The sequence below is a fragment of the Sus scrofa genome, chromosome 6 (assembly GCF_000003025.6).
Source record: "Sus scrofa isolate TJ Tabasco breed Duroc chromosome 6, Sscrofa11.1, whole genome shotgun sequence".
In the NCBI taxonomy this organism is placed as follows: Eukaryota; Metazoa; Chordata; class Mammalia; order Artiodactyla; family Suidae; genus Sus; species Sus scrofa.
Window position 1 is genome coordinate 19,820,778 of NC_010448.4, and position 24,351 is coordinate 19,845,128.

Here is a 24,351-nt window from a genome sequence, read left to right on the forward strand (position 1 = left end):
TGCTCAAGGACACGCAGTCTAAGGCAGGAAGGGACATGAATGTGTGACTCTGGATTTTCAGCCGAGGCGGCACACCGGAGGCTTCAGGTTTATTGGGGGTGGGGGCTCACGGCGTTTTTGAAAACTTTTCCGTGCATTGGCAACATCTACGAATCAAGGATTACGTAAAAACCTAAATTTCGAGCTTCTCTTGAAGAAGTGGTGGATCTGGCCACACTGGGCTGGCACTCCTGCAAGACAGAGGCCCCTCCCTGGAGAGGGACATGGGCTCCCCCATTTGCCACGGCCCCCTGCCTAGCCTGCACCCCCTCCCTCAGCTCCGAGAAGTCTGAAGCTGTTGCCAGCTGTAAGGCATCGCAGTGGCCCAGGCCCTGCCTCCGGGCTCCACACTGCGCCCCCCCACACAAAGCTTCTGTCTAAGGAGCCCATCTGCACCTCCTCCCCGTCCTCGGAAGGCGGCCCCCACCAGGGATCTCCCCGTAATCAGCACCGAAAGCCATAGGCAGCACTGGGCCCATTGTCCGCATTTGTGGGCAAGAAACGTGAGGTCCAGAAAAGATGAAGCATGTTCAAGGTCACGCACTGATGTGGATCCAGAGCCCACCCCACACACTACAGATGAGGCTCGGGGATGGGGACTCACCCAGCGTCTTGGGCCCTGGGGACCACGTGGGGACCATCTGCAGAGGGAAGGAAGATGGTCAGCAGCAAGAGGCTGCCCTGAGCCCCCACACCCCCCTCGGTCAGCCCAACTCAAGCCCAAGTTCAAACCCAGGCTCAGGCAGATGAGAGGCGCTGGCTCTGCGGACTCTTTCCGGGATGCAGGACCTGACCCCACAGGCCCCAACCCCCCTGTGTGAAGCCACCTGCCTCCTGGCCTTACCTGAGCCCCCAGTGCTGCAGTGCCCAAGGATCTGCGCTCCTGCCTGCCGCGACAGACAGACACAACATGGGCAGAGAGTCCAGGTGCACACAGCCTCCCTCCCGCCCCTTCCCTGCCCAACCTGCCTCAGCTCCCAGCCCTGGCAGTACCTGAGCTGGACCCTGCATGCAGGCAGCAGTGCTCTGGGCGGACCCGCCACCGTTGTGGACGGGCTGCGGGACAACCTTCTCCACGCCCTTCCTGAGCCAGGTCAACACCCAGCCGCTGGGACCGCTGTGGACAGAGATCCCGGTCTGCCCTCAACATGCCCAGCCCCTCCACAGCATCTAAAGAACTTGGTTTGGGAGTTCCTGTCGTGGCTCAGCAGAAGCAAATCAGACTAACATCCATGAGGACGCAGGTTCGATCCCTGGCCTCACTCAGTGGGTTAAGGATCCAGCGTTGCCCTGAGCTTCGGTGTAGGTCGCAGATGCGGCTGGGATCCCATGTTACTGTGACAGTGGCATAGGCCGGCAGCAACAGCTCCAATTCAACCCCTAGCCTGGGAACCTCCATATGCCAAGAGTATGGCCCTAAAAAGCCAAAAAAAAGGAACTTGGTTTGAATCCCAAACCTCTATTTCCCCACAGTGACGCCTCAGACACATCACCTCCCTCCTGCAGCTTTGAGTTCTTCTCTGGAAAATGGGGGACACCAACCCCTGGCGAGGCCAGGCATGCCCCATGCCATTCTCAGCACACTTCCCCTGCCCCCCCCCCCGCCCCCAGTCAAATAGTGAGTAAGAGCTGCTCTCTCGTCACCCTGCTGTCCCCTTAGCCTGGCTCCAGGGGGACCCCTCCTGCCCTTGGCATGTCTTGTGCTCTGGAAGGGTTGGGGGTTTTCTGCAGGGTGTTCCCCTGTGACGGCGGCTGATCAGCCTAGACTCGAGGGTCACAGACCCACTGTCTGAGGCCAGCCCCGCCGCAGACACGCTCGCCTGGACAAGCACCAAGGGCAGAAAATGCTTGAGCTGTCTGGGGATTTCATGGCAAAGTCTGGATTTCTGTCTCCATCGGGAACATCCAAAGCTCTGGCCACACTGGCCCCGCGTTTCACCCAACCTCCAGTCCCCACTCCCCTTTTCCCTTGGTCATATGGTCCACTTGGCCCAGGAGAACCCCCTTTCTGCCTGGAGCTCCCCTCAGCCAATTCCCAAGAAGTCCTGGGCCTTTGCTTGGGCATGGCTGCAGACCTGCCTGCAGAGCGCGGTGGCTCCCTAGCTGGGCGGGGGGGCTGGCCCTGGGTGAGGGGAGGGTGGCACGGTACCTGTTCACTTCGGGCACCACAGCGACCTGAGCCTGGAGGGATGTGGGCGGAGGAGGGGCAGCCTCCTGGCTTTCTGGAAAAGAGTCCCCCATTCTTAAGCACTGAAGCCTCAGAGGGGCCCATTTCTTTTCTTTTCTCTCTCTCTCTCCCTCTCTCTTTTTTTGGGGGGGGTGGGGGGCTATACTGGAGGCATATGGAAGTTCCTGGGGCCAGGGATCGAATCCAAGCTGCAGCCGTGGCAACGCCAGATCCTTAACCAGCTGCACCACAGCAGGTACTCCCAGAAGGGCCCATTTCTACCCTACTGGGGAGGTCAAGTCAGAAGCAGAAAAGAGGGGAGAACCTTAAGGGAGTCAGAAGCCTGGGGTTCAAGCTCAGCTCAGCTAAAAAGTGCCCTTGGCTTCCCTCTGAGTCTCAGTTTCTTCATCTGTAAAGTGGACCTGCCAGCCTCCTGGACCACTACAAGGCTCCACCCGTCCCCCACACTTCCCGCCAGCCGAGGGCTTCCAGCACTCACCCTGAGGGCCCTGATCAGCTGCAGCCTCTTCCGTCCCCTTGGAGGGCTCCGCAGGTGGCTGGAGGGTTCAAACAGACCTGGGTCAGGCCTCAGTGAGATCAGCCTGTTTCAGCCGAGACTCACGACTGACTCCACCCCACCCCACGCCCCACCGGACCAAACAGCTCTATTCTCACAGTTACCTCTGTAAATCCTGGTGCCCTCTCCCTCCACCTGGGACACGTCCTCCTTCCCAGCCCCAGAGGCCCCTTATCCAGGACTGGGCCCTCACACCTCCTACAGGGTGCCCTCCAGGCCTATCACATCCCCTAGGATGCTGCCCCCTCCGGTGGCCTGAAAGGAGGGAGGAAGTTTAGAGAGTTAAAAGGCCTTGGGGCGACTGAGGGGAGGAGGAGGGGAGAGGGGCCCACCCCAGGCCCCAGCCAGCGGGTTCCGTCTCCGTCTCAGTCTCGGGCACCAAACCTCCCACCCCCTGCAGAGCCTCTGCCTCTCATCTGCCTCTGCAGCGGCGCCTCCTGCTGCTGTGTGCACGTGTGTGCATGGACAAGCACACGTGTGTACAGACACACTAGCATGAGTGCACGCGGACACTAATCCACTCACTCTCACATACATCTACACATACACATAAGCACATGTGTATACAGATAGTAACACAAAGACACAGTGTATACACACGTGCACATATACACGGGCTGATGCGAAAATAAATGCATCTCCTCACTCGTGGGTGTGTACACGTAAGACACAAAGCACATGGGATACACATTTGCATGTTCACACATGTCCCCCACAGGGACATGTGCATGTAGGCACACGCCAACTTGTGTAAATACACATGTGCAGCAGGCCTACAGAGCCACACATATGCAAATGCCTGCAAGTGTACAGACACAGACACACAAACATGAATATGCACACGCATGTGTTTGCCTGTGTACACAGATATTCGTAGGCACACGACATGTATATGCTCAGTCACCTAAACATAGGCAGGTACACACATATGCATACGCACTGACACACAAACATAAATATATCATATGTTCATCAACACACAAATACACAGATGTGCGCACAGGCACAGAAGCATAGAGTCTTTATCTATACAAACACGCAGGCACATACAAATAGGTCTGTACAGGCACACACACATAAGCAAACATGAGCACACGTGCATACATGCACATGAAATCACTCACAGACTCAGAAACACACTTAAATACACTAGCATGTCACACATACACATGAAACTACAGACACACGAATGCACATACGCATGAATACACATACGCATGTATGTGCGTGCATATGTGTGCACACACAGCTGTGAGTCAGCACATGTATTCGTGTGCGCACACTCTGCTAACACACACGCATGAACAAATATACCATCAGAGCACAAGGAGCACATGGATGCTCAAAGTGTGGCCCATGAACCAGTGTCAACCAGCGGACTTAACGGCCCACGTGATCACGCCGTCTGCGGCAGGTTGTGTATCCACCCACTGCTTCCCTTCTCATGGGAGTCTCACTGCCAAACAAATGCCAACTGAACTGAGTTCCACAGCGGCTTTACACCTGGCCAGTTTCTGACCTCATCTTGGACCGGTAACAAACAGTTCATGGACTGGCTCTTTGGGGAGCTCTGTTCTAGACTCTAAAGGATGGCAACCAAGGGCCGGTGGGCCAAACCCAGCCTATGGCTTGTTTCGTAAATCAAGTTTTATTGGGACACGGCCACGGACATTCATTCATTTACATATTGTCTGTGGCTGTTTTCACACTACAGTGGCAGAGTTGAGGAATTAACAGAGCTGGCCTGACCTACAAGGCCTAAGACATTCACTCCCTGGCCATTTACGGAACCAGGAGACCCCCAGGTTTCCTTCCGGCTCCAGGTTTCTCCGTCGTGGGAGGTCAGGTCCATGGGGGCAGCTGACCCAAGCCGGGAATTCTCTGAGCTGCAAGGCCAGCCTGGCCTTCCTCACCCTCCAGTTCTTACCAGGGACTCTTCCTCTAGCTCTGTCTCCTCCGGGGCTGTTTCAGGCTCCAGCTCTGGCTCTGGTTCCACCCCCGCCTCCTCTCTCCTGGTCTTCCGAGGGTTCCCCGGGGGCTGAGGCAGCACCCTCTGGACCCAGCTCAACATCCTGACACCTGTAAGGGACAGAGTCCTTAGGCCTCCCGGGAGTGCTCACAGTTGCCCACCACTTGTGGGCTGCTTTTGTGGGTTACACATTTCCCTCGTCTTTCACCATCTTTGTTTTTTCATTTTTTATTTTTCTCTTTTTAGGGCCACACCTGCAGCACCTGGAGGTTCCCACTCTAGGGGTCGAATCGGAGCTGCACCACACCGGCCTACACCACAGCCACAGCAACGCGGGATCCGAGCCACATCTGACACCTACGCCACAGCTCACAGCAACGCCAGGTCTTTAACCCACTGAGCGAGGCCAGAGATCGAACCTGCGTCTTCATGGATGCTAGTGGGATTCATTTCCACTGAGCCACAACAGGAACTCCATCTTTCACCATCTTTAAAAACACTTTCGCAATTACACTTCCAGGTATGCACTTTATAGAAATATTCAAGCCCACACACGTGTATAAAGAGTCTGGTCACAACAGCATTAGAGCAAAAGGTAAAACATATCCAAACCCGTCAGTAGGAGACCAGTTATTGGAAAGTATCTAACTGCTCATTTGTAAGAGAGGCGTAGATTAAATAAATTGTAATAATCCAAAAATGGAATATTATGGAGCCATCCCCCTCCCCCCCCCTTTTTATTTTTTTGCTTTTTTAGGGCAGCACTAGCTCAGCCTGGCTCAGCCACCGAAAATGTGACCTTCGGCCAGATATGACCCCTTTGGTCTTTCATTTCCTTGTTGGGTGGGGGGTATAGACACTGATGTCCAAGGTTGGTGGAGCCCAAGACCGCGCGTTTAGGAAGGCGGATTCCACTGTCCCCAGCCAGCCACCGACAGCCCCACAGCCGTGATCGCCTGATCCTTATTCTCACCACCTCCCCCTACTCAGCCTCAGTAAAATAGGCATTTTCATCACTATTTTACAGCTAAGGAAGGGGTGGCACAGAGAGGTCAGTAGACTTGCCCAAAGCGACACAGCCAGTAAGTGGCCAAGCTGCATGTGCACGCAGGTCTGCCTGACCTCAGGTGTCCCACAGCCACTCTGGTGGTTCTGACATTTGCCGAGGATGAGCTTCCTCTGCAGCCGGTCCTGTAAGCCCTTTCCTAGTAGGCAGCAATTCTGGCTTGTGTTTGTGAACCTTCTGGAAAAGACTAGGGAAGGCTTCCCCGCTCCCAGTTTTCCTTCTTCCCCAGCCCTCTCCTCCTGGAAGGAGACACTCGAAGGTCCCTCCTATCTTTCCTCTGATTCCACATTGACGAGGGAGGCTCAGGCGGGGAGGGGGGGCCTGGGAGTGGCAGCCCAGGGCAACGATGGTGCTCGGAGACCAGCCCTTCAAAACCATCTGGGGAGCTAGGGAAAAATACAGATTCCTAGGCCCCTGAAAACCCACTGAGGGACCTGGAATGTGCGTTTCACAAGCTGCCTTGATGATTCACCAAGTCGTGAGTCCCACGGGGGAAGAGGGAAGGCTCAGATGTCCAGCCCTGCCAGCTTCTCCGTGTCTAAGTGCCTTGCTGGGGAGTTCCCATCGTGGCACAGTGGTTAGCGAATCCAACTAGGAAGCATGAGGTTGCGGTTCTGTCCCTGCCCTTGCTCAGTGGGTTAACGATCCGGCATTGCCGTGAGCTGTGGTGTAGGTGGCAGACGCGGCTCGGATCCCGCGTTGCTGTGGCTCTGGCGTAGGCCGGTGGCTACAGCTCCGATTCGACCCCTAGCCTGGGAACCTCCATATGCCGCGGGAGCGGCCCAAGAAATAGCAAAAAGACAAAAACAAACAAACAAACAAACTAAGTGCCTTGCTGGGAGGACAGCACAGAGGGGGTCCCAGCAGGGGTCCCACCCAGCCTCCACCTCACCCTGAGTTACCTGCTCAGATGCCGTCCCGTCCTCCAGCCAGGAGCTGCCTCTTCCTTCTTCTCTCAGCCGGCCTCTCGCACAGAGCGGGGATTAATTGGCGGCAGGCGGCAGCCGGGGCCGTGTGCAAAGGATTAGGAGGTGCCCAACAGGGTGGGGAGGTGGCGGTGAAGAGAGGAATTGGATGCTGAGGGAGCCTCAACCCCTCAACCCCCGGGGCCAGCAGGGATCTGGGCCCCAGAGAAGGAGCCCCCACATGGCCCTGGTGTGGGGCACCATGAGCTGCCAGGGGACCTGGTTCCCCACATACCTTGGCCAACCCACAGAGTGGCTGATGGGAGAATGATGGATTGGAGTCCCCAAGTGATTCTGGGAGACTCTTCAAGGTGGCTTGTCACCTCTCAGTCAGCAGTGGCAGGAGGCACGCCCCAGCTCCCCAGCCCCAAAGCAGGGACTCGAGCAGAGTCCTTCTGTCCCAGACTCTCCGGCAGCCTGGGCAAGGCCTGAGCAGCCCTTGTCTTGGCATCGGCAGAAAGGCTGTGGCCCCAGGGCTGGGCCTTTAGGGAGGATCAAGGACTGATCGATGACGGACACCCTCTGATCCGGCCCCCCAACCTCAGGCCGGACCTTATAGGGGAGATGGCGCCCTCGGGGGAGAGAGGGAGAGGACAGAGCCCCAGTTTAAAGGGGCTCAAGGAGGCAACAGGACACGGGTGGGGGCGGGGCAGTGGGCTGTTCTGCGAAGGGGCAGGGACTCAACGTGAGACCCGACATCTCCCCAGCTTGCCTACATGCCAGGCAGAGTGCCAGCCTTGGCACATTGAGAAAGACAGACATAGGACCTGTCCTCACAGAACTTACTCTCCAACACAGGATTCAGAAATCAAAAAGACTGATGATGCATAAAGACATACTGCAAATATACCGAGTGCCGTGAAAGAAACACACGGGACAGAGACATGCATAACGCGGTGGGCAGTAGGTGCCTCTATGAGGAGGTAAATTTTTATGTGTGTGTCTTTTTAGGGCCGCACCCTCGGCCTATGGAGGTTCCCGGGCTAGGGGTCGAATCAGAGCCGTAGCCGCCAGCCTACACTACAGCCACAGCAATGCCAGATCTGAACCGCATCTGTGACCTACAGCATAGCTCACAACCACGCCGGATCATGGTTTAAAATAAAAGTCCTGAGGTTGGAATGAGCTTGGAGGCACCTGAAGAACAGAGAGGGGGCTGGGGTGTTAGCAGATGTAGGGGAGGGTGGTGGGAGATGGGATCCAGGACAGATCATGTAGGGCCTGTAAGCCACGGTCGGTCAGAAGATTGGCTTTTAGCCGATGGACCATGGAAGCCCATGATGGTTTAGGACAGGGCCGGACACGATCTGCAGGGCTGTTGTGCAGGGGGCAGGTGTGGATGCAGGGACTGGTCACAAGGTAATGGAGGAATAAACCAATTTGTGACTGGATGACTCCTGGGCTCTCCTTCCCGTGCCAGACCTCTGATGTGCAAACCCCGCCCCACCAAAAAAAGGCAACTGGGGTGGGAGAATGTCCTCTGTGACAATAGGTCAAACGCCAGTGGCAGAGCTCAAGGTGGCCTTGCGCCTGCTCCTTCAAGCAGGCATCCAAGAGGAAAGGTGCCAGAGCTGGCAAGAGGTGTGTGGGGGGGTTCATCTGGGGTTTGGGAGAGTGGACTGGAGATAGAAAGTTTGGTGGCATCAACTCCGCTTGAAAATGATGCTTAAAGGCATTCCCATTGTGGTGCAGTGGAAACAAACCCAACTAGTATTCATGAAGAGGCAGGTTCAATCCCTGGCCTCACTCAATGGGTTAAGGATCCAGCATTGCCCTGAGCTGTGGTGTAGGTCGCAGAGGCAGCTTGAATCCTGCATTGCGGTGGCTGTGGTGTAGGCTGGCAGCTACAGCTCCGATGGGATCCCTAGCCTGGGAACCTCCACATGTAGCAGGTGTGGCCCTAAAAAGCAGAAAAAGACTCTCCAGCGACGTCACTCCCAAGATGACCAAGAAAAGAAGGAACAATGGCCATGCCAAAAAGGGTTGAGGCCACATGCAGCCTATTCACTGCACCAACTGTGCCCGATGCATGCCCAAGGATAAGGCCATTGAGAAGTTCATCATTCGAAATATTGTAGAGGCCGCAGCGGTCGGGGTCATTTCTGAAGTGAGTGTTTTCGCTGCCTATGTGCTTCCCAAGCTGTATGCGAAACGACATTATTGCGAGAGTTGTGCCATTCACAGCAAGGTAATCAGGAATCGTTCTCGGGAAGCCCAGAAGGTTCGAACACCTCCACCCCGATTTAGACCTACAGGTGCTGCCCTGCGACCTCCACCAAAGTGCATGTAAGGAGATGAGTCCTTAGAGACTAAAGGAATTCTATCCTTTCAAAAGACAATAAAATGGAGATCATACGGAAAAGAAAAGGAAATTATGCTCAGGAGTTCCCGTCGTGGCGCAGTGGTTAACGAATCCGACTAGGAACCATGAGGTTTCGGGTTCGATCCCTGGCCTCGCTCAGTGGGTTAAGGATCCGGCGTTGCCATGAGCTGTGGTGTAGGTTGCAGATGTGGCTCGGATCCCGCGTTGCTGTGGCTCTGGCGTTGGACAGTGGCTACATCTCTGATTAGACCCCTAGCCTGAACCTCCATATGCCATGGGAGCGGCCCTAGAAAAGGCAAAAAGACCAAAAAAAAAAAAAAAAAGAAAGAAAGAAAATTATGCTCAAAGCTACAGGACTGATGGACTCCAACGTAAAGAGGAGAAGGACCAAATATGGTACCCGAGGCCTCTGGCACATTTTGAGACTGGGAAAATGACAAGCTGGGAAAGGAAACGGAGGAGCTGGGGAGGGAGCGGGAGAACCAGGACATGGGTGAGTGTGTGGGGGAAGGAGCGGTCACACGGGACCACCGTGGGTGTGGAGGCTGACCCGCGCCCCCAGACCTGGCAGCCTGGAGGCAGAGGAGCCCTGGGAAGTGGGCAGAGTCAGGTGGCCCTGGGTGGAGGATCATGGGCTCGAGGGTGAGGAAAATGAACAACCCTCAGCCACAACCCAGTTAGATGACTCTCATGTGCATATATACAGAGGGAAAGAAGTCGGACTCAAAAGACCCCAATGGTCCACGCACACAAAGCTCACAAAGGGCACAATTAGCCTGTCTTGTCTATGATGCAAACGTATGTAGCAAACCTATAAAAAAAAGCAATGGTTATACTGTGCAGCCAGGAGAAGAGTTACTTCTTGCGGGGTTGGGACTAGGAATGTGGGATCTGAGCCGCATCTGCGACCTACACCACAGCTCACAGCAACACCGGATCCTTAACCCATTGAGTAAGGCCAGGGATCGAACCTGCAACCTCATGGTTCCTAGTCGGATTCGTTAACCACTGCGCCACAACGGGAACTCCTGAAGTAGTATTATTTACATGCCATAAAATTCAGCTGTTTTAAGTGTACCACTCCATAATTTTTAGTAAACTGACCGAGCTATGCAACTCGCGGCACCTGGCTTTAGAACATTTCCATCCCCGATAAGACCCCTCAGGCTTGTTTAGAATCGCCCCCTCATTCAGCCCCAGGCAACAGCTAATTTGCTTCCTGTCTTTAAAGATGTGCCTTTTCTGGACATTGTATACAAATGGATTGCATAACACATGGAGGGTTTTTGTGTTTATACCACAGTCTGTTTATCCATCCAAGAGTCAATGGACACTTGTTTCCACGTTTCGACTATTATAAATAATGCTGCTATGAACGTTTGCACGCCCGTCTTCGTATGGACATATATTTTCATTTCTCTTGGGACGATTCCTAGGAGCAGAAACGCTGGGTCATAAGGTAAATTTATGTTTCACGTTGAAGAAACTGCCTCACCATCTGATAAAGTTGCACCCGTGTCTTGATCTGACTGGTAGTTACATGGGGTCTCACATCAATTAAGAGTTACGTTATGTATGTATATACTTCTTGTGTTTTGTTATATTTTGTTTAACCTTAAAAAAGCTAAAAAAAAAAAAAAAGAATTGCAGTGGGGTGATGAATGAAGCCAAGCCTGAGAAAGTTTTCTCTAAGGGGTGGGACGTGGGGGTGCTGTTCTGGGGGTTGGATGAAGCCCTGGAGGAGGAGCGACTAGGGAGCCAAATCCTACCTGAGGTCCCAAGGCCCATCAGCCTCCACACTTGGGCAGGTGTATGCAAAGCATATGCCAATATATGCAAATAAGTTAGAACCTCCCCAGGGTTTCCTCACCGGGGGTCCATCTCCAGTGGTTGTGACCATGATGGTGGGCAGGCCCCAGGGCTTCAGGGTGCTGGGCTGAGGCTGTTATGACCTTGCTTTTGGGGAAGGCGGGAGGGAGGCTGCAGGCCTGCAGGGGGCTGGGGCTGGAGTATCACCTGCTAATCCCTGTCCTGCTGAGGCCACCACTCTCCCTGATCCCCTTATGCTGACCCTGGATCCTGGCTGCCAGTAATCTCCACCTCTGGAGACCCAAGGACTGGGCAGTGCCCTCTTCCCTGAGGCTTGCAAGGAGCGGAGGGCCCCTGCCAGTTCACAGTCACCCCTCATGGCAGGGCCCAGGGCCCCTGACTAACACTGATCGGAACTTTGAGGCCCAGAGAGAGCCAGTAACTCGTCTAGGGTCCCACAGCCCAGCCCTGGCCAGCCCTGCATAGCCACCCCCAGGGAGCCCCAGCTCCTTGTCCAACATTTCCCAACATGCCCAGCCTGTGCCGAGACCCATGAGACAGCCACCTCCAGGAAGTCTGAAAGGGGAGCTAGTGCAAGGACCCCTGGCAGCAGGCTCTTCTCGAAGCCCGCAATTGCCAGGGTTGCCGGGGAGCTGGTGCCCTCACAATCAGCCTGCCATGGCCATTGTCTCGGCAGAATGTTCCATTATTCTCCTACTGTCTCACAAGGCACTGGGGCTCGGCCCATCTCCCTGCCGCTTTTCCTGTTGAGCAGTCAGAAAGCAGAAAATCCTCATACGCCTGCGCACCTCGGGCCCTCAGCCTGCCGGTGAGGTACCCACGACGGTGGGTCAGGAGCAAGGGCTCCTCCCCCCATGGCCCACTTCCCTGCCCCTCCCCATGCAGGCCCAGCCCCTGAGGCGGCTTCCCCTCCACTGCATGCCCTGTCCCTGCTCCTCCATGCCCAAGGTCCTCTCTCTTCCTGCCCACCTCCCTACCGCCGGCCCCCATCTCTCAGCTCTAACTGCGGTCAGGAAGAAAGCAACCTGACTCAACAAATTCTCACTAAAGCTGAAATGACCGAAAGGCTCTGGGAATATCTGCTATTTAAAGGGAAGTGTTGGCAGAGCTCCCACTGTGGCTCAGCAGGTTATGAACCCGACTAGTATCCATTAGGATATGGTTTCAATCCCTGGCCTTGCTCAGTGGGTTAAGGATCCGGTGTTGCCATGAGCTGTAGTGGAGGTCACAGATGTGGCTCTGGATACCGTGTTGCTGTGGCTATGACATAAGCCAGCAGCCGCAGCTCCGATTTGACCCATAGCCTGGGAACTTCCACATGCTGCAGTTGTGGCCTTTAAAAAAAAAAAGGAAGCATTGGGGGTATTTTTCTGGTGGCCTATGTTTAGGATCCATCAGTTGTCATTGCTGTGGTGCGGTTTGATCCCTGGGCTGGGAACTTCCACCTGCTTCAGAGTACAGCCAAATAGATAAATGAATACAAGGAAGCTCTGGGGAACCAGCCATAGATTTCTCATTCATATCTATCACATCTCTCCCTTTAAAACCTTTCTATGTCTCCCTGTAGAGTTTTGAGTAAATGCCAGATACCTTAGCTCAGGCCCAAAGTCCATAATTAGTTACCCAGAAGCAGAATGAGCTAAATTCTAAGCCCACCTGCTTATTACTGAAGAAGAGACACAAATGCCGTGTCTGTTAGAACATTCCCTGAATGCCCCAACCCCAGCCTCCCCAGACACCCCCCCATACTGACCTCTGCCACGGCCCTTAGCACATCATGTGTGTGTGTGTGTGTGTGTGTGTGTGTGTGTGTGTGTGTGTGTGTCCCCGACTCCATCACAGCTCCAGGCACACAGTAGGTGCTCAGTAAGTGTTGGATGAATGGACAAGTCAGCACTGGCCAAGGTTGTGTTCCCACACTGAAGGATATCCCGCCTGGGCTGTCTCTGCCCCCCAGCCATGGCCCGCATCCTAGACCTGGTGCCCTGGGAAGATGGCTCCACGCACGTGTACGCGTCCCCGGCCATCCTGCTGCCCATGGGGCGGCAGCGCAACCAGCTGGCCAGTGTGAAGCAGCAGCTCTACCACCCAGCCCTGCCCAGCCTGCGCCGCATGGACATGGACTCCGTCAGGGCCTGCCTCTCCGACGAGCACTGCCAGTCCACCACCTACTGCTGCAAAGGTCAGGCCACCTGGCCGCCACTGGCATGGCCCTTCTGGGCCTTAGGGGATGGCACAGGTGGCTTGGAGAGAGATCTCAGAGGGAGGAGCCATGAGTGGCAGGTGAAAGAGCTAAAGGGACTAGTCCCAGCTCTGCTCCTTCCTGCCTGGGAAACCTCCATGCCTGAGCCTCTGTTTCCTTATCAGTAAAATGGTGATGCTAACAGGGACTGCCTCTCAGGGCTATTGTGAGATTAAAATGAGTTTAAGACATGAAAAGCACATAATATGTGCTCAACAACAATGTTGTTATTATTATTATTAATGGAGAGAGAATTGTGCAGAGGTCAGCAGTTGCAGGCAGAGTAGGAAGAAGAGCAGTAATAACTTCTGCCCAATCATCTCTCCCTTTGAAAAAAGGAAGAGAACACTTGTCATGAGAGGTGGCATGTGAGCCTTTGGGGTAAAGGGCCACTCGGGCCCAGGAAGAACCCTGCATCAACTGAGAAGCTTATGGACACCACTTATGCAGATGGTTTATCCATTTTTTTCTCTCCTTTTCTTCTATTTTGTCTTATTTTACTTCGACTTGATTTCTAGGAACTCTTTCTTTCTTTCTTTCTTTCTTTCTTTCTTTCTTTCTTTCTTTCTTTCTTTCTTTCTTTCTTTCTTTCTTTCGACACTCATGGCTCGGGTAAGTTCCCAAGCCAGGAACTGAACCTGTGCCACAGCATCGACCCAAGCCACTTCAGTGACAATGCTGGATCTTTAACCTCGTGCGCCACCAGGGAATTCAGCAGGAGCTCTCTTAACGTTAGAGAAATTGCACCTCATCTGCAAAATAAGTGGAAATATTTTTTCCCATTCATCTTCCCTTGTGTTTGCTTACGCTGCCATGCAGTGTTTATTTCCATGTAGTCCAAATTATCAGTATTTTCTTTACCTGATTTTGAATGAAAGACTCCCCCACCCCAAGATTATAAAGAAAATTACATCTTTTCTCCTAGTACTTCTATGGTCTCGTTTTGTTACATTGAAATCTTTGATCTATTTGGAGTTTATTCTGGTGTAAGGGGTGTGCTGTTAGAATCTACTTGATCTTATATATATATATATTTTAAGTTTTCTAATATTTCAAAAACTTTCTTTGGGCCACTCCCACAGCATATGGAGGTTCCCAGGCTAGGGGTCGAATCCGAGCTACAGCTGCCGTCCTACACCACAGCCACAGCAACGGGGGATCCGAGCCTCCTCTGCAACCTACACCACAGCTCCCGGCAACACCGGATCGTTAACCCACTGAGCAAGGGCAGGGACCGAACCCGCAACTTCATGGTTCCTAGTCGGATTCGTTAACCACTGTGCCACGATGGGAACTCCTCAAAAACTTTCTAGAGCTCTGTGGACAAAACCTCTCCTGTGTGGGCCTGCGACCTCTGGTGGAGCCCTCTTCTCCCTTTCTCTTTCTCCTTCAGATGACTTTGACAACGCCCACTTCACGCTGCTCGGTGTTCCCAACAAACCCCTGCAGAGCTTGGTGAGTATCCGTTGCCCCTGGCCTGGGTTTGCTCTGGGGAGATGGCCTGAAGGTTCTCTGTGCACCCAGCCCAAGCATCTCGGGTCCTGGGCTCCGCTCGGCGCACTTCCTCAGCTGCCTGCTTGGGACCCCGCTCTCTTCCGATCTCCTTCAGGGGCTTGTGGACCCCACCCGAGCCAAATGAGCCGCGTGTCAGTTCCCGCCTAAGGGGTGGTCTCAGTTGCCCCCCACCCCGGGTCCCTGACTCCCTTCGTCTTGGCAGGACATCACGGCCACTGGCCAGAGGGTCCGAAACAGGTGCCGCGAGGGAAAGCTAGCGCCCATCGCGCCAGGCATCAGCCAGGTCGACTGGCCCCGCTTCACGCGCGCCATCGAAGACTGGTCCCGCTTCGTGTCCTCTGCTGGCGAGTTCAGGCTGCCCTGCCTCGGCAAGAGGGGTCGGTCTACCGGCGCGGATGATGCCCTAGGGCGGGAGAGCTAACCGAGCTGCTGGGTCCCCGGAGCCGGGACCCCGAGTGCTGACCGCGGGCGGGGAGCTTCAGGGGTGGGCTCGGACAAAGACTGGGCGGGAAAGCTAGGAGCATCTGGAGTACTCAGAGCGCGCTGGACCCAGACAGACTGAGGTTCGAAGAAGCGGATCCTGTCTCGGGGAGGTGGCGGGGGCCACGTCCCAGCGTGGGGGAGTCTGTGTGGCGGAGGCGGAGAGCACGTTGTTTCTGGGACCAGCAGAGCTCGGTCTGGAGGCGGGACGGGTTCTAGGAGCAAGCGTGGGCGTGGCTTGATCTAGGGGCGGGGCTCAGGTAAGATCGGGGGCGGGGCTTGCTCCGGGCTGGCGGCGAGCCGTAGATGGGCTCTCTCTTCGCAGTCGAGAGTTTCAGCGGTTACGCGGTGCGGTACCTGAAGCCGGAGGTGACCCAGAACTGGCGGGTAGGAAGGGCTGCCTGCTCACCTGTTCCTGGGGGCGCGGGAGTGGGGGTTTCTCAGGGACCAGGGCCAAGATCCCCGACAGTCAGCGCTCCGTTGGGCTTGGGCAGTGGAGTCCATGTCCCCCTGCTCAAAGGATCCCCCTCCCATCCTTCTGCCCCCACCCCCAGTTCTGTCTTAACCAGAATCCCAGCCTGGACCGCTATGGACAGAAACCCCTGCCTTTCGACTCCCTGTAAGTGACCCCACAAGCCCCGGACCCCATACCTGGAGGAAGGAGGGTGGCGTTTTGCCTGCTTTCACCATGTTTCGTGGCCCTTGAAAATGTGCCACCTAGGAAGAATTGATTGGCTCCAATACACCAAAAGAAAATTGCAATTTCAACATGAACAAATGTTTAATTCTTACCAAACGGAGCATCCTGCTCTCCAGCCCCTAGCAACTCCACCCTTTCAGAGCGGAAGCGTTAAGGTTGGGCGAAGGTGCAGCATAATCCTGGTGGGATGTGCCTTGCAACATGATTCTTCACAGAGAGGGTCACCCTTGTCCATTTGGCCTTACTCTCCTTTCTCTTTTGCAGTAATGCTTTCCGACGCTTCTCCTCGAAGTACAGGTAGGGCTCTAAATGAGGGTTGGGGGAAGTGACCCTGCCCCTGCCCCACATCTGGCCACGCCCTGCATCCGCCCTCGAGGGAGGGCCCAAGGGCTCAGGCGGTTCTCAGACCCCTCTCCACTCGCGGGGCCTCGCGAGGGTGGCACCAGGGGTTTGGTACCCAACTGGGTGATGTCCGTGGGGCATAAAGGGCTTCGCTCTGGTGAGATCCGTGCCAGGCAAAAGCGCAGCCCACGGGGAGGTGGAGGGAGCTGAGTGCACATCCCACCCGATTTGGCCACTGGCGCTGGGGGATTGGGAATGGGAGGGTTGTTACCTGGGAGAAGAACAGGGGCTGGAAGAGTAAACAGGTATATAAGAAATATGATGGAAAGATCCAAGCATTTGCCTTCCAGAAAGTGGGTAAGGCGGTAAGGGCTGGGGCCAGCGTTTCCAGCAGGAGAGTGCAAGCTACTCCAGCACCATCATAATGTGGCCATCTCCCACCTCTCCAGCCCCACTGCCTGCACTTCAGGCACTTCAGTACCAGACTCCTGGGTGCAAGCCAAACCACCAGTACAACCAAGCCCTCCACGTCTTTGCTTGTGCTTCTTCGGCTCCTAGATGATCCTTCCTTCTCTGCCTGAAAAACTCCTCCTTCCTCTTTAAAGCCCACCCCAGATGTCCCATCTTCCCTGAGGCCTTCCTCTGCCTCTCCCCTCCAGCTGAGCCCCGCTAACCCTAACCCTAACCCTAACCCTAACCCACACACATCCCTCTCTTAGAGCCCGCAGACTATTGCATTATAATTATTGATGGAAAGGCTGCCTCCTCTCACCCACCCTGTGCACACAGGCAACTGCTCTCTGGTTTCCTGCTGCTCTATCAGGTCTGCCAGAGTGGGTCCACTACAAGACTGAAAACTGAGTAAAGCTCACAGGATATAAAGATGAGGCAAACTGAAAGTGGGGTTTGAAAGTCCAACAGACCAGCCAAAAATATATTAAAGGAAAGAAGGAGCCATTAAAAGCTCTTGAGCCATTGAGAGGCAGGCTGGAAGCTGTGTTTTCAGAGCCTTGAGGGCAGGAAGGTGGGTTTGTCCTCGAGAAGGAAAGCCTGGCTTTTCCCCAGGACACCCTGGACGCCCTCATCTCAACCTTGTTTCTTTCCCCAGTCGTGTGAACTACCTGACCCCCTGGCATTAATCGTGAAAAGGAGTCGACCCCCAGGCTGCCAGACAGTGCCACCTCAAGGCCCCCAGCAAGACGGAGAGTATATGGTGGCAGCACCCAACTCCTTAAGAGTTCAGCCTGACTGGAAATAAACCTTATGCTCCACAGGGAGGCACCAACACCTCTGTGTGTGTGTGTGTGTGTGTGTGTGTGTGTGTGTGTGTGTGTGTGTATTTCTGGGGCTGTAGGAGTCACAGGACCTCAGAATATCTTACCCTTAGCTGCCTCCTGCCAACCCCTGGAGGACTGGAGGGAGGGGCTCGTGCTGGGAAAGATGTCTCGTGGCCCCAGGTAGAGAATCAGGGTCTAAGCCCCAGCGCCCAGCCAAGGGTGAGGTGCAGAGGCAGGACCAGGAATTAGGTTTTCTTTGTGCCCCTGTTCCCTGCATGTAGCCCTACAACCAAGCTCCTTCCACCTCAGACTCTGACCTTGAGCCCTAAAGAGAAAAGAGGGTCTCGAGAGGGATTTTTAGACAGCTCTCTCAGAAGCGCTCGCCATACCAGTGTGTGCTGGGGGGCTTCCCTGGAAGAAGGGGATCAGGCCTTGGAGGGCTAGCCTCTGGCCTCTGTTCTCTGTGAAGCAGCAGAGTGTAGAAGTAAGTTGAGGTGCCCGAGGCCACTCAGAGAAGAAAGATTCCTGCTTCCCAAAGCACTGCCAATGAACATACTACATAAGCACAAATTATCAGCTCTGCCCGCAAAGCTTCAGAAGTAGCCTTTGCCTGCCTACCAACCTGCAGAAAGGAGGCATCATGTCCTGGGGACAGCCATGGGCACTCCTGGGCCAGGTCCAGTAACCGGCCTCAAGGTTTTTGAGACACACACTAAAGAAGTGTGTCTTGCACATCAAACTCTAGATGAAAACATAGGCAAAACACTCTGACATCAAATAAATATTCTCAGGTCAGTCCCAAAGCAATAGAAATTAGAGCAAAAAAAACCATGGACTCATCAAACTGAAAATTTGCACAGCAAAGAAATCAAAAAAAAAAAAGACAACTTACAGAATGGAGAAAATAGTATAAATGATGCAATGACAAGGCTTAATCTCTAGAATATAAGCAACTTATACAACTCAACAGCAAAAAAACCAATCAATCAATGGAAAATGGCAAAAGACTGAATAGACATTTCCAAAGAAGATATACAGATGGCAACAAACACATGAAAAAATGCTCCACATCGCTGATATAAGAGAATGCAATCAAAATTACATGAGATACCACCTCACACCAGTCAGAATGGCATCATTAATAAATCCACAAATAACAAGTGCTGGAGGGGCTGTGGAGAAAAGGGAACCCTCCTGCACTGTTGGTGGAAATGTAAACTGGTACAGCCACTATGGAGAACAGTTTGGAGATACCTTAGAAATCTATACATAGACCTTCCATATGACCCTGCAATCCCACTCCTGGGCATCTATCCGGACAAAGCTCTACTTAAAAGAGACACATGCACCCGCATGTTCATTGCAGCACTATTCACAATAGCCAGGACATGGAAACAATCCAAATGTCCATCGACAGAGGATTGGATTCGGAAGATGTGGTATATATACACGATGGAATACTACTCAGCCATAAAAAAGGATGACATCATGCCATTTGCAGCAACATGGATGGAACTAGAGAATCTCATACTGAGTGAAATGAGCCAGAAAGACAAAGACAAATACCATATGATATCACTTATAACTGGAATCTAATATCCAGCACAAATGAACATCTCCGCAGAAAAGAAAATCATGGACTTGGAGAAGACTTGTGTTGCCTGATGGAGGGGAGGGAGTGGGAGGGATCGGAGCTTGGGCTTATCAGTCACAACCTAGAATAGATTTACAAGGAGATCCGCTGAATAGCATGAGAACTATGTCAGATACTCATGTTGCAACAGAAGAAATGGTGGGGAAAAACTGTAATTGTAATGTATACATGTAAGGATAACCTGACCCTGCTGTACAGTGGAAAAAAAAAAAAATAAAAAAAAAAAAAAAAAAGAAGTGTGTCTGGCATGGCTGGGGTTAGAACAGCCAGCATCGGCCAGCATCAGCACCTTCCACATACCCCACCCCACCCACCCCACCTGTGGCCAGTCTGCAGGAACAGACCCAGATCTGGGTGGAGAGCTACCAAGCTCAAGAATTGTTTGAACAGGATTTCTGGTTCTAGGATTGGGGCCTCTGGGGCCTCAGAGCCCAGGGATCCATGAGCTTTCTGAAATCGTGCAAAACTCTGTTCCACCCACATGTGCATTTTTGGTGGAAAGTCTCCTTGTTTTCCTCTGATCCTCAGGAGAGTCAGTGCCCACAAAGGGTGGGAGACCCTGACTTACATCCTCCTCATCCCCTTCCACCAATGTTTACTGAGCCCCTAGTGCATCCAAGCTTGCTCTCCAGTGGAAGGAAAGTAAAGAATTATACCACCTCTGGACTCTGTATTATACTGTTCAGAACCCGCTGTCATGTGACCTATTAGCTCCTCCAGGCTTCATACCCCATAAGCACCTGGAGAGGGAGCAGAGCCAAAGCTACCTTATTGCATAGATGGGGAAACTGAGGTCCCGACCAGGGAAAGCCTCCAGCCAAACCCAGGACCCAGGACTCAGAGCAAGTCCCAGCACTTGACACAAAGTCCACAGCTAGTCTGTGCTCAATATTTGTAGATTATTTCCCAGAATAGGGGTCTTTTGTTCAACCTTGGATAATAAACAAGGAAGTGAGTTGTGTTGTTGTCTGATACGCAGGCAGAGCCTGTCTCACAGACTTGAGGCTGATTTGCCTTTCTTTGGGGGGGATGTGGAAGATCTTACCTTTACCCCAAGGTGAGGGCAGGAGACAGGAAGAGGAGGAGGAGAGGACAGGGAGTGATAAGCAGATCAAAGCCCCTTCCTCCTTGGAGGCCTGTCAAGGAGGTACCCAGCCTCCTGCCATTTTGCGTAAGAAGAAGCACTTTCCTGCCAGCCCGGGGCAGTTCACCTGGACTGAACTTTGAGAAGGTGTCAGAGCCACATTTTTCAGCCCTGAGCATACCCTTCAGGAACAACCCAGAGAGAGCTGATCTGCCCAAGGCTCATAGCAGGGATGCTGGAGTCCTGGCCTGCATGAGACAGAGCTCCAGAGAGCTGCTGGGACACCAGAGAGAATCAGGTGTCTTCGCGTTTTCTCCTGGCCCTGCTTCCCTAACACTGAATGGCTGGGCTCATCCCTCTGAGAGTGTGGTCCAGCAGATATTTGCTGCCCCTCGCCTCCAGCCCTGTGCTGGGTGCTGGGATACAGACCAGCAGCCATGCCTGCCTGAGAGGTGCTTTTCGTCCAGTGGGACAGAGGCAGGCCCAGCTGATTTACACCTGCAAGCAGAACGTGAGAGTGTGGGCGCCCCTACCCCATGTTCCTCGAGCCCAGGAATTTGATTCGGTCCTTACCCACCAGTTTACATTGAATCCTGATTTCGTAGATATTAAAATGTGTGCCTGAGAACAAAGGAGACACGCGAACAAGCCTGATTTAGAATGTACTTGCTACTTTTTAAGTGCCAGGCAATGTATTAAGCACTTTGCAATCTCCAGAAAGTGGGCAACTTTAGACCATTTTACAGATGATAAAATAAGCTAGCCCATAGTCACAGAGATGGTGACTGGCCGAGCTAGGAATTGAAGCCAGCCTGTCTGACCCCTGAGCCTGGAGCCACCACACTCTACTGCCTTCCTGCTCAGAGAGAGATGCAAGCTAGGAGTGGCGGTGGCAGGGAACAGTGGGGACATTCCACCAGGGCTTAGAGAGAGGAGAAGTTCCACCAGCAAGTTCTCTGCAGGTGACAGTGGCAGAGTTGGAAATCCCACGTGATGCAGAGAAGCCACCGAGCCTGGGCCACTGTCTCCTGGCCTCCAAGTCCCCTCAGCTCAAGGGGCTCTTGGCTCCTCTTAGGGGGCCCATGAAAAATCCTCCCTGCAGCCTTTGCCTGGGGGACAGCCCAGCCTCCAGGTTCTCACCTCCAGGCCTCTCTGGCCTGACCCTGCATCCACTACCCTGGCCCTGGGCCTGGAAGCACCACCCCAACCCAGACCCCACTGCCAGGCTCCTTGCTGTTCCAAACACCCCAGGCTCTTGTCTGCCTCCTAACCTTTGGTCAAAGCTTTCCTTCCACCTGCAATGCCTCCCATCCCTTCCTACCCAAATCTCGCCCCTCCTTCCAGGCAGGCCCCTCTCAAGTCCTCCCTTCTCCCCAGTTCTTCCCCAAGACTGTGAGAACAGGCACCCTAGCTGTTTCGGGGGGACTAACTCATGGACTCTGGCCCACAGGAGGCTCTTGGGAAATAGCGCCCTTGCTGGCCCCTCTTATCTTCTGATAGGATCTGGGACTCAGGAATGGAGCCTAGGGCCTCCTAGAACCAACACACAGACCTGGACTAAATGAAACAACTACTACAAAGTAATAGTTGTGTTTATTACAAAGTAACACACAAAACACATACCCTCACCCTGCGCCTGGAGTTGGCAATGGGGTGAACCAGGCACAGGGACAGGTCCTGCCCGGGGAGGGCGGGGTGAGGGTCAGGGAGGACTCCTGCGGGTAATATTTTGTACTAAGTATCAGCAGCTTTGACATTTTTTGACCCTACCTTTTGATCCATGAAAACCTCAAAATACTCTCATCAGAAGTTCCACCTTCATGCCACACCAGCTCAGCATCTGGCAAACAGCAGGTGCTCAGTAATGCTTACGGATGGACAAAGGCAGGAACGCAGACCCAGGGTGGGGATGGACACACGGGCGCAGTGAAAAGGGAGCGCGCCCGCAGGCCCTGGCCCACCCCCGCCCCTCCCCCTGACCTCCTTTTCAGGGCCCTGAGGAGGACTGGGCATGCCTGCCAGAATCTTGGTAGATCTGTGAAAATCAATAGCAGCCAAGGCTTTCCCTGGAGGCATGACCTTCAAGGAACAAAGAAAGCACCCGCTTGAGGATGGGAGCTTATCACAGGCGAGCCTGGCCCAGGAGAGGAGGCCCCAGGCAAATTTCCAAGGCCTGAGCATCCTGCCGTCCAGTCTGGGGCCTGCTCTGGAGCAGGGATGGGTGGGGGCTGGGGGTGGGGGGCTGGATCAGAGGGGAGCCTCTCCACGGTGGCACCTGGGAGGCCGAGGCTCGCACAGAGCTGCCTCTGCACAGATGGGAAGACGGAGAACGGCGGCTCCAATCCCTCAAGGAGTTGAGAGCAGGCCAGAGGGCTGGCCACCCCCTCTGCCTGCTGGCGAAGGGCTTCCCTGCTCCCCTTGTCAGCCCCAGTGCTAGCACCCGTCCCAGCCATTGTCCCCCAGCCATTGTCCCCGGCTTCCTGGCCAGCAAAGAGTGGGTGAGGGCCAGAGCTGGAGGACTGGAGCTGGAGGTACAAGGCCCAAAGCAGTCCCACCCCACCTCCTAGCCCCCAACTGGCCCACCGGGCCAGCCCCCGCAATTCCAGGCCTCTCTCCTCACTAACTGTATGGCTTCAGGAAGCCCCTGGACTTCTCAAGGGTCAGCACAAAGCAGATGCTCGGGTCTGCCCTGTCATCTCGTGGAGGCAGGATGATCCCAGCCTGTGGATGGGAAAGGCCTGGGTAGCAGGCGCAGGGCGTGGCGACATTCAGAGGGGAGCCCTAGGCTGGCTCCTTTCTGCCTCTGACCTCCCAGTGCTCTGCTTTCCTGAGTGGCCACTTCGTGCCAAACACCCGACACGGGTCATTACCCAGATCCCGCAAAGAAGAGAGCATGACTGGCTCCATTTCACAGATGGGGAAAATGAGGCCCGGAGAGGTCCAACAAGCTCCCCAAAGCTCCGGTGCTGACGTGCGGCATGGACATGGCTCCAGCCAGGCCTGACCATGGTGCCCTTAGCCACGACAGCACAGCCCTGCCACCACACTGAATGAGCACAGGCTCCGCTCCTGGAGGGCAGGGTCCCGGAGGGCTGTGGGTCCGAGTAGAGCCAACCACACAGTGGGAGTTTGACAAAGCCATCAGGATGATGGGCTCCCTGGGAAAGTTGTCTTTGGTGGCCCAGCCGGCCCTGGCAATGACTTCTAGGACCCAGGTGAATGCCCTTCCCCCCAGGGCAGAGCCTCTTTGGGGTGGGGGGTGGGGCAGAATTACTAACTCTAGCATGAGAGGCTTAGGTCAGCCTCCCACCCCCGCCCGCTCTGCTCTCATCCAGATGCAGCCTCTCACCCTCAGGTACCACTTTCTTCCCGTCCTGTCGCTGTTCAGAGCAAAGGGAATGATAACCCAGAGACTAAGAAGATAGTGCTGTCTATAGCTCTAGTCATAACGTCTGAAGCTCCCCCAGAAAAGTCCAGGCTCTGAGAGATGGAGACTTGCATCAGTGATGAGACATAGGAGGCTGTGGGGTTCCTGGGCAGGCAGGGGAGAGGTGTGACCGAGTACAGTGGGCAGCTGCGTCAGCCACTTTGTGCGGTTTCTGTCCCTTGCAATCAAGAGAACCAAACTGGGAAGATGGGGAGCAGACTGGAGGCCGGGGGAGGTGGGGAGGGGAAAGGAGCCAGGGGAAGATCCTGTCGCCTTCCCAGAATCAGAGCAAAACAGGTGCCCTCAGCGGGCATGCTTGCCAGGCCTAGTCCCCGGCTTCTGACCACCCACAAGCTGCTGCTCTCACGGCCTGGCTCTCTTTACAGAGGCTGCGATTAAATCCTAAGGAGATCAGGAGGCTGCAGTCCAAGGGGCCCAGGGGTCCCAAGGTTGGTACTGTCAGCATTGTCACAGCTTCCCACCCCAGGTCTCCATATGCAGCTCCATTCAGTTCCCACAAGAACCAAAAAAGGCAAAAGTTAACCTCCCCATTTTACAGATGAAGCAACTGAGTCCCAAAGAGGTTAAGTAAAACTGGCTCAAAGTCACACCATCAGAATGTTCAAAATTCAGGATGTGAACGCAGCCCTGTGTCTCAAGCCCAAGCCTGCCACCCTGGCCCCCTGCCGGCCCA

At 54.3% G+C, this 24,351-nt stretch overlaps 2 protein-coding genes and 1 pseudogene across 2 annotated transcripts in view; 2 read left to right on the top strand and 1 right to left on the bottom strand.

Moving 5' to 3' along the window:
• Nucleotides 1–24,351, bottom strand: part of CNGB1 (cyclic nucleotide gated channel beta 1) — a 113,097-nt gene that overhangs the window by 68,044 nt on the left and 20,702 nt on the right. Inside the window, 6 exon segments of the mRNA XM_021097533.1 lie at nt 644–752; nt 884–926; nt 1,033–1,156; nt 2,189–2,261; nt 2,706–2,763; nt 4,711–4,862. Coding sequence (XP_020953192.1) covers nt 644–752; nt 884–926; nt 1,033–1,156; nt 2,189–2,261; nt 2,706–2,763; nt 4,711–4,854 — 551 coding nt within the window. The 5' untranslated portion in view covers nt 4,855–4,862.
• LOC100514289 lies at nt 8,726–9,122 on the top strand (annotated as a pseudogene).
• TEPP (testis, prostate and placenta expressed) lies at nt 11,696–17,404 on the top strand. The gene is given in 9 exon segments (NM_001129961.1): nt 11,696–11,761; nt 12,894–13,118; nt 14,572–14,633; nt 14,896–15,070; nt 15,499–15,560; nt 15,728–15,792; nt 16,138–16,170; nt 17,324–17,354; nt 17,357–17,404. Coding segments are annotated over 7 exon segments (651 nt in total). The 5' UTR covers nt 11,696–11,761; nt 12,894–12,895; the 3' UTR covers nt 17,357–17,404.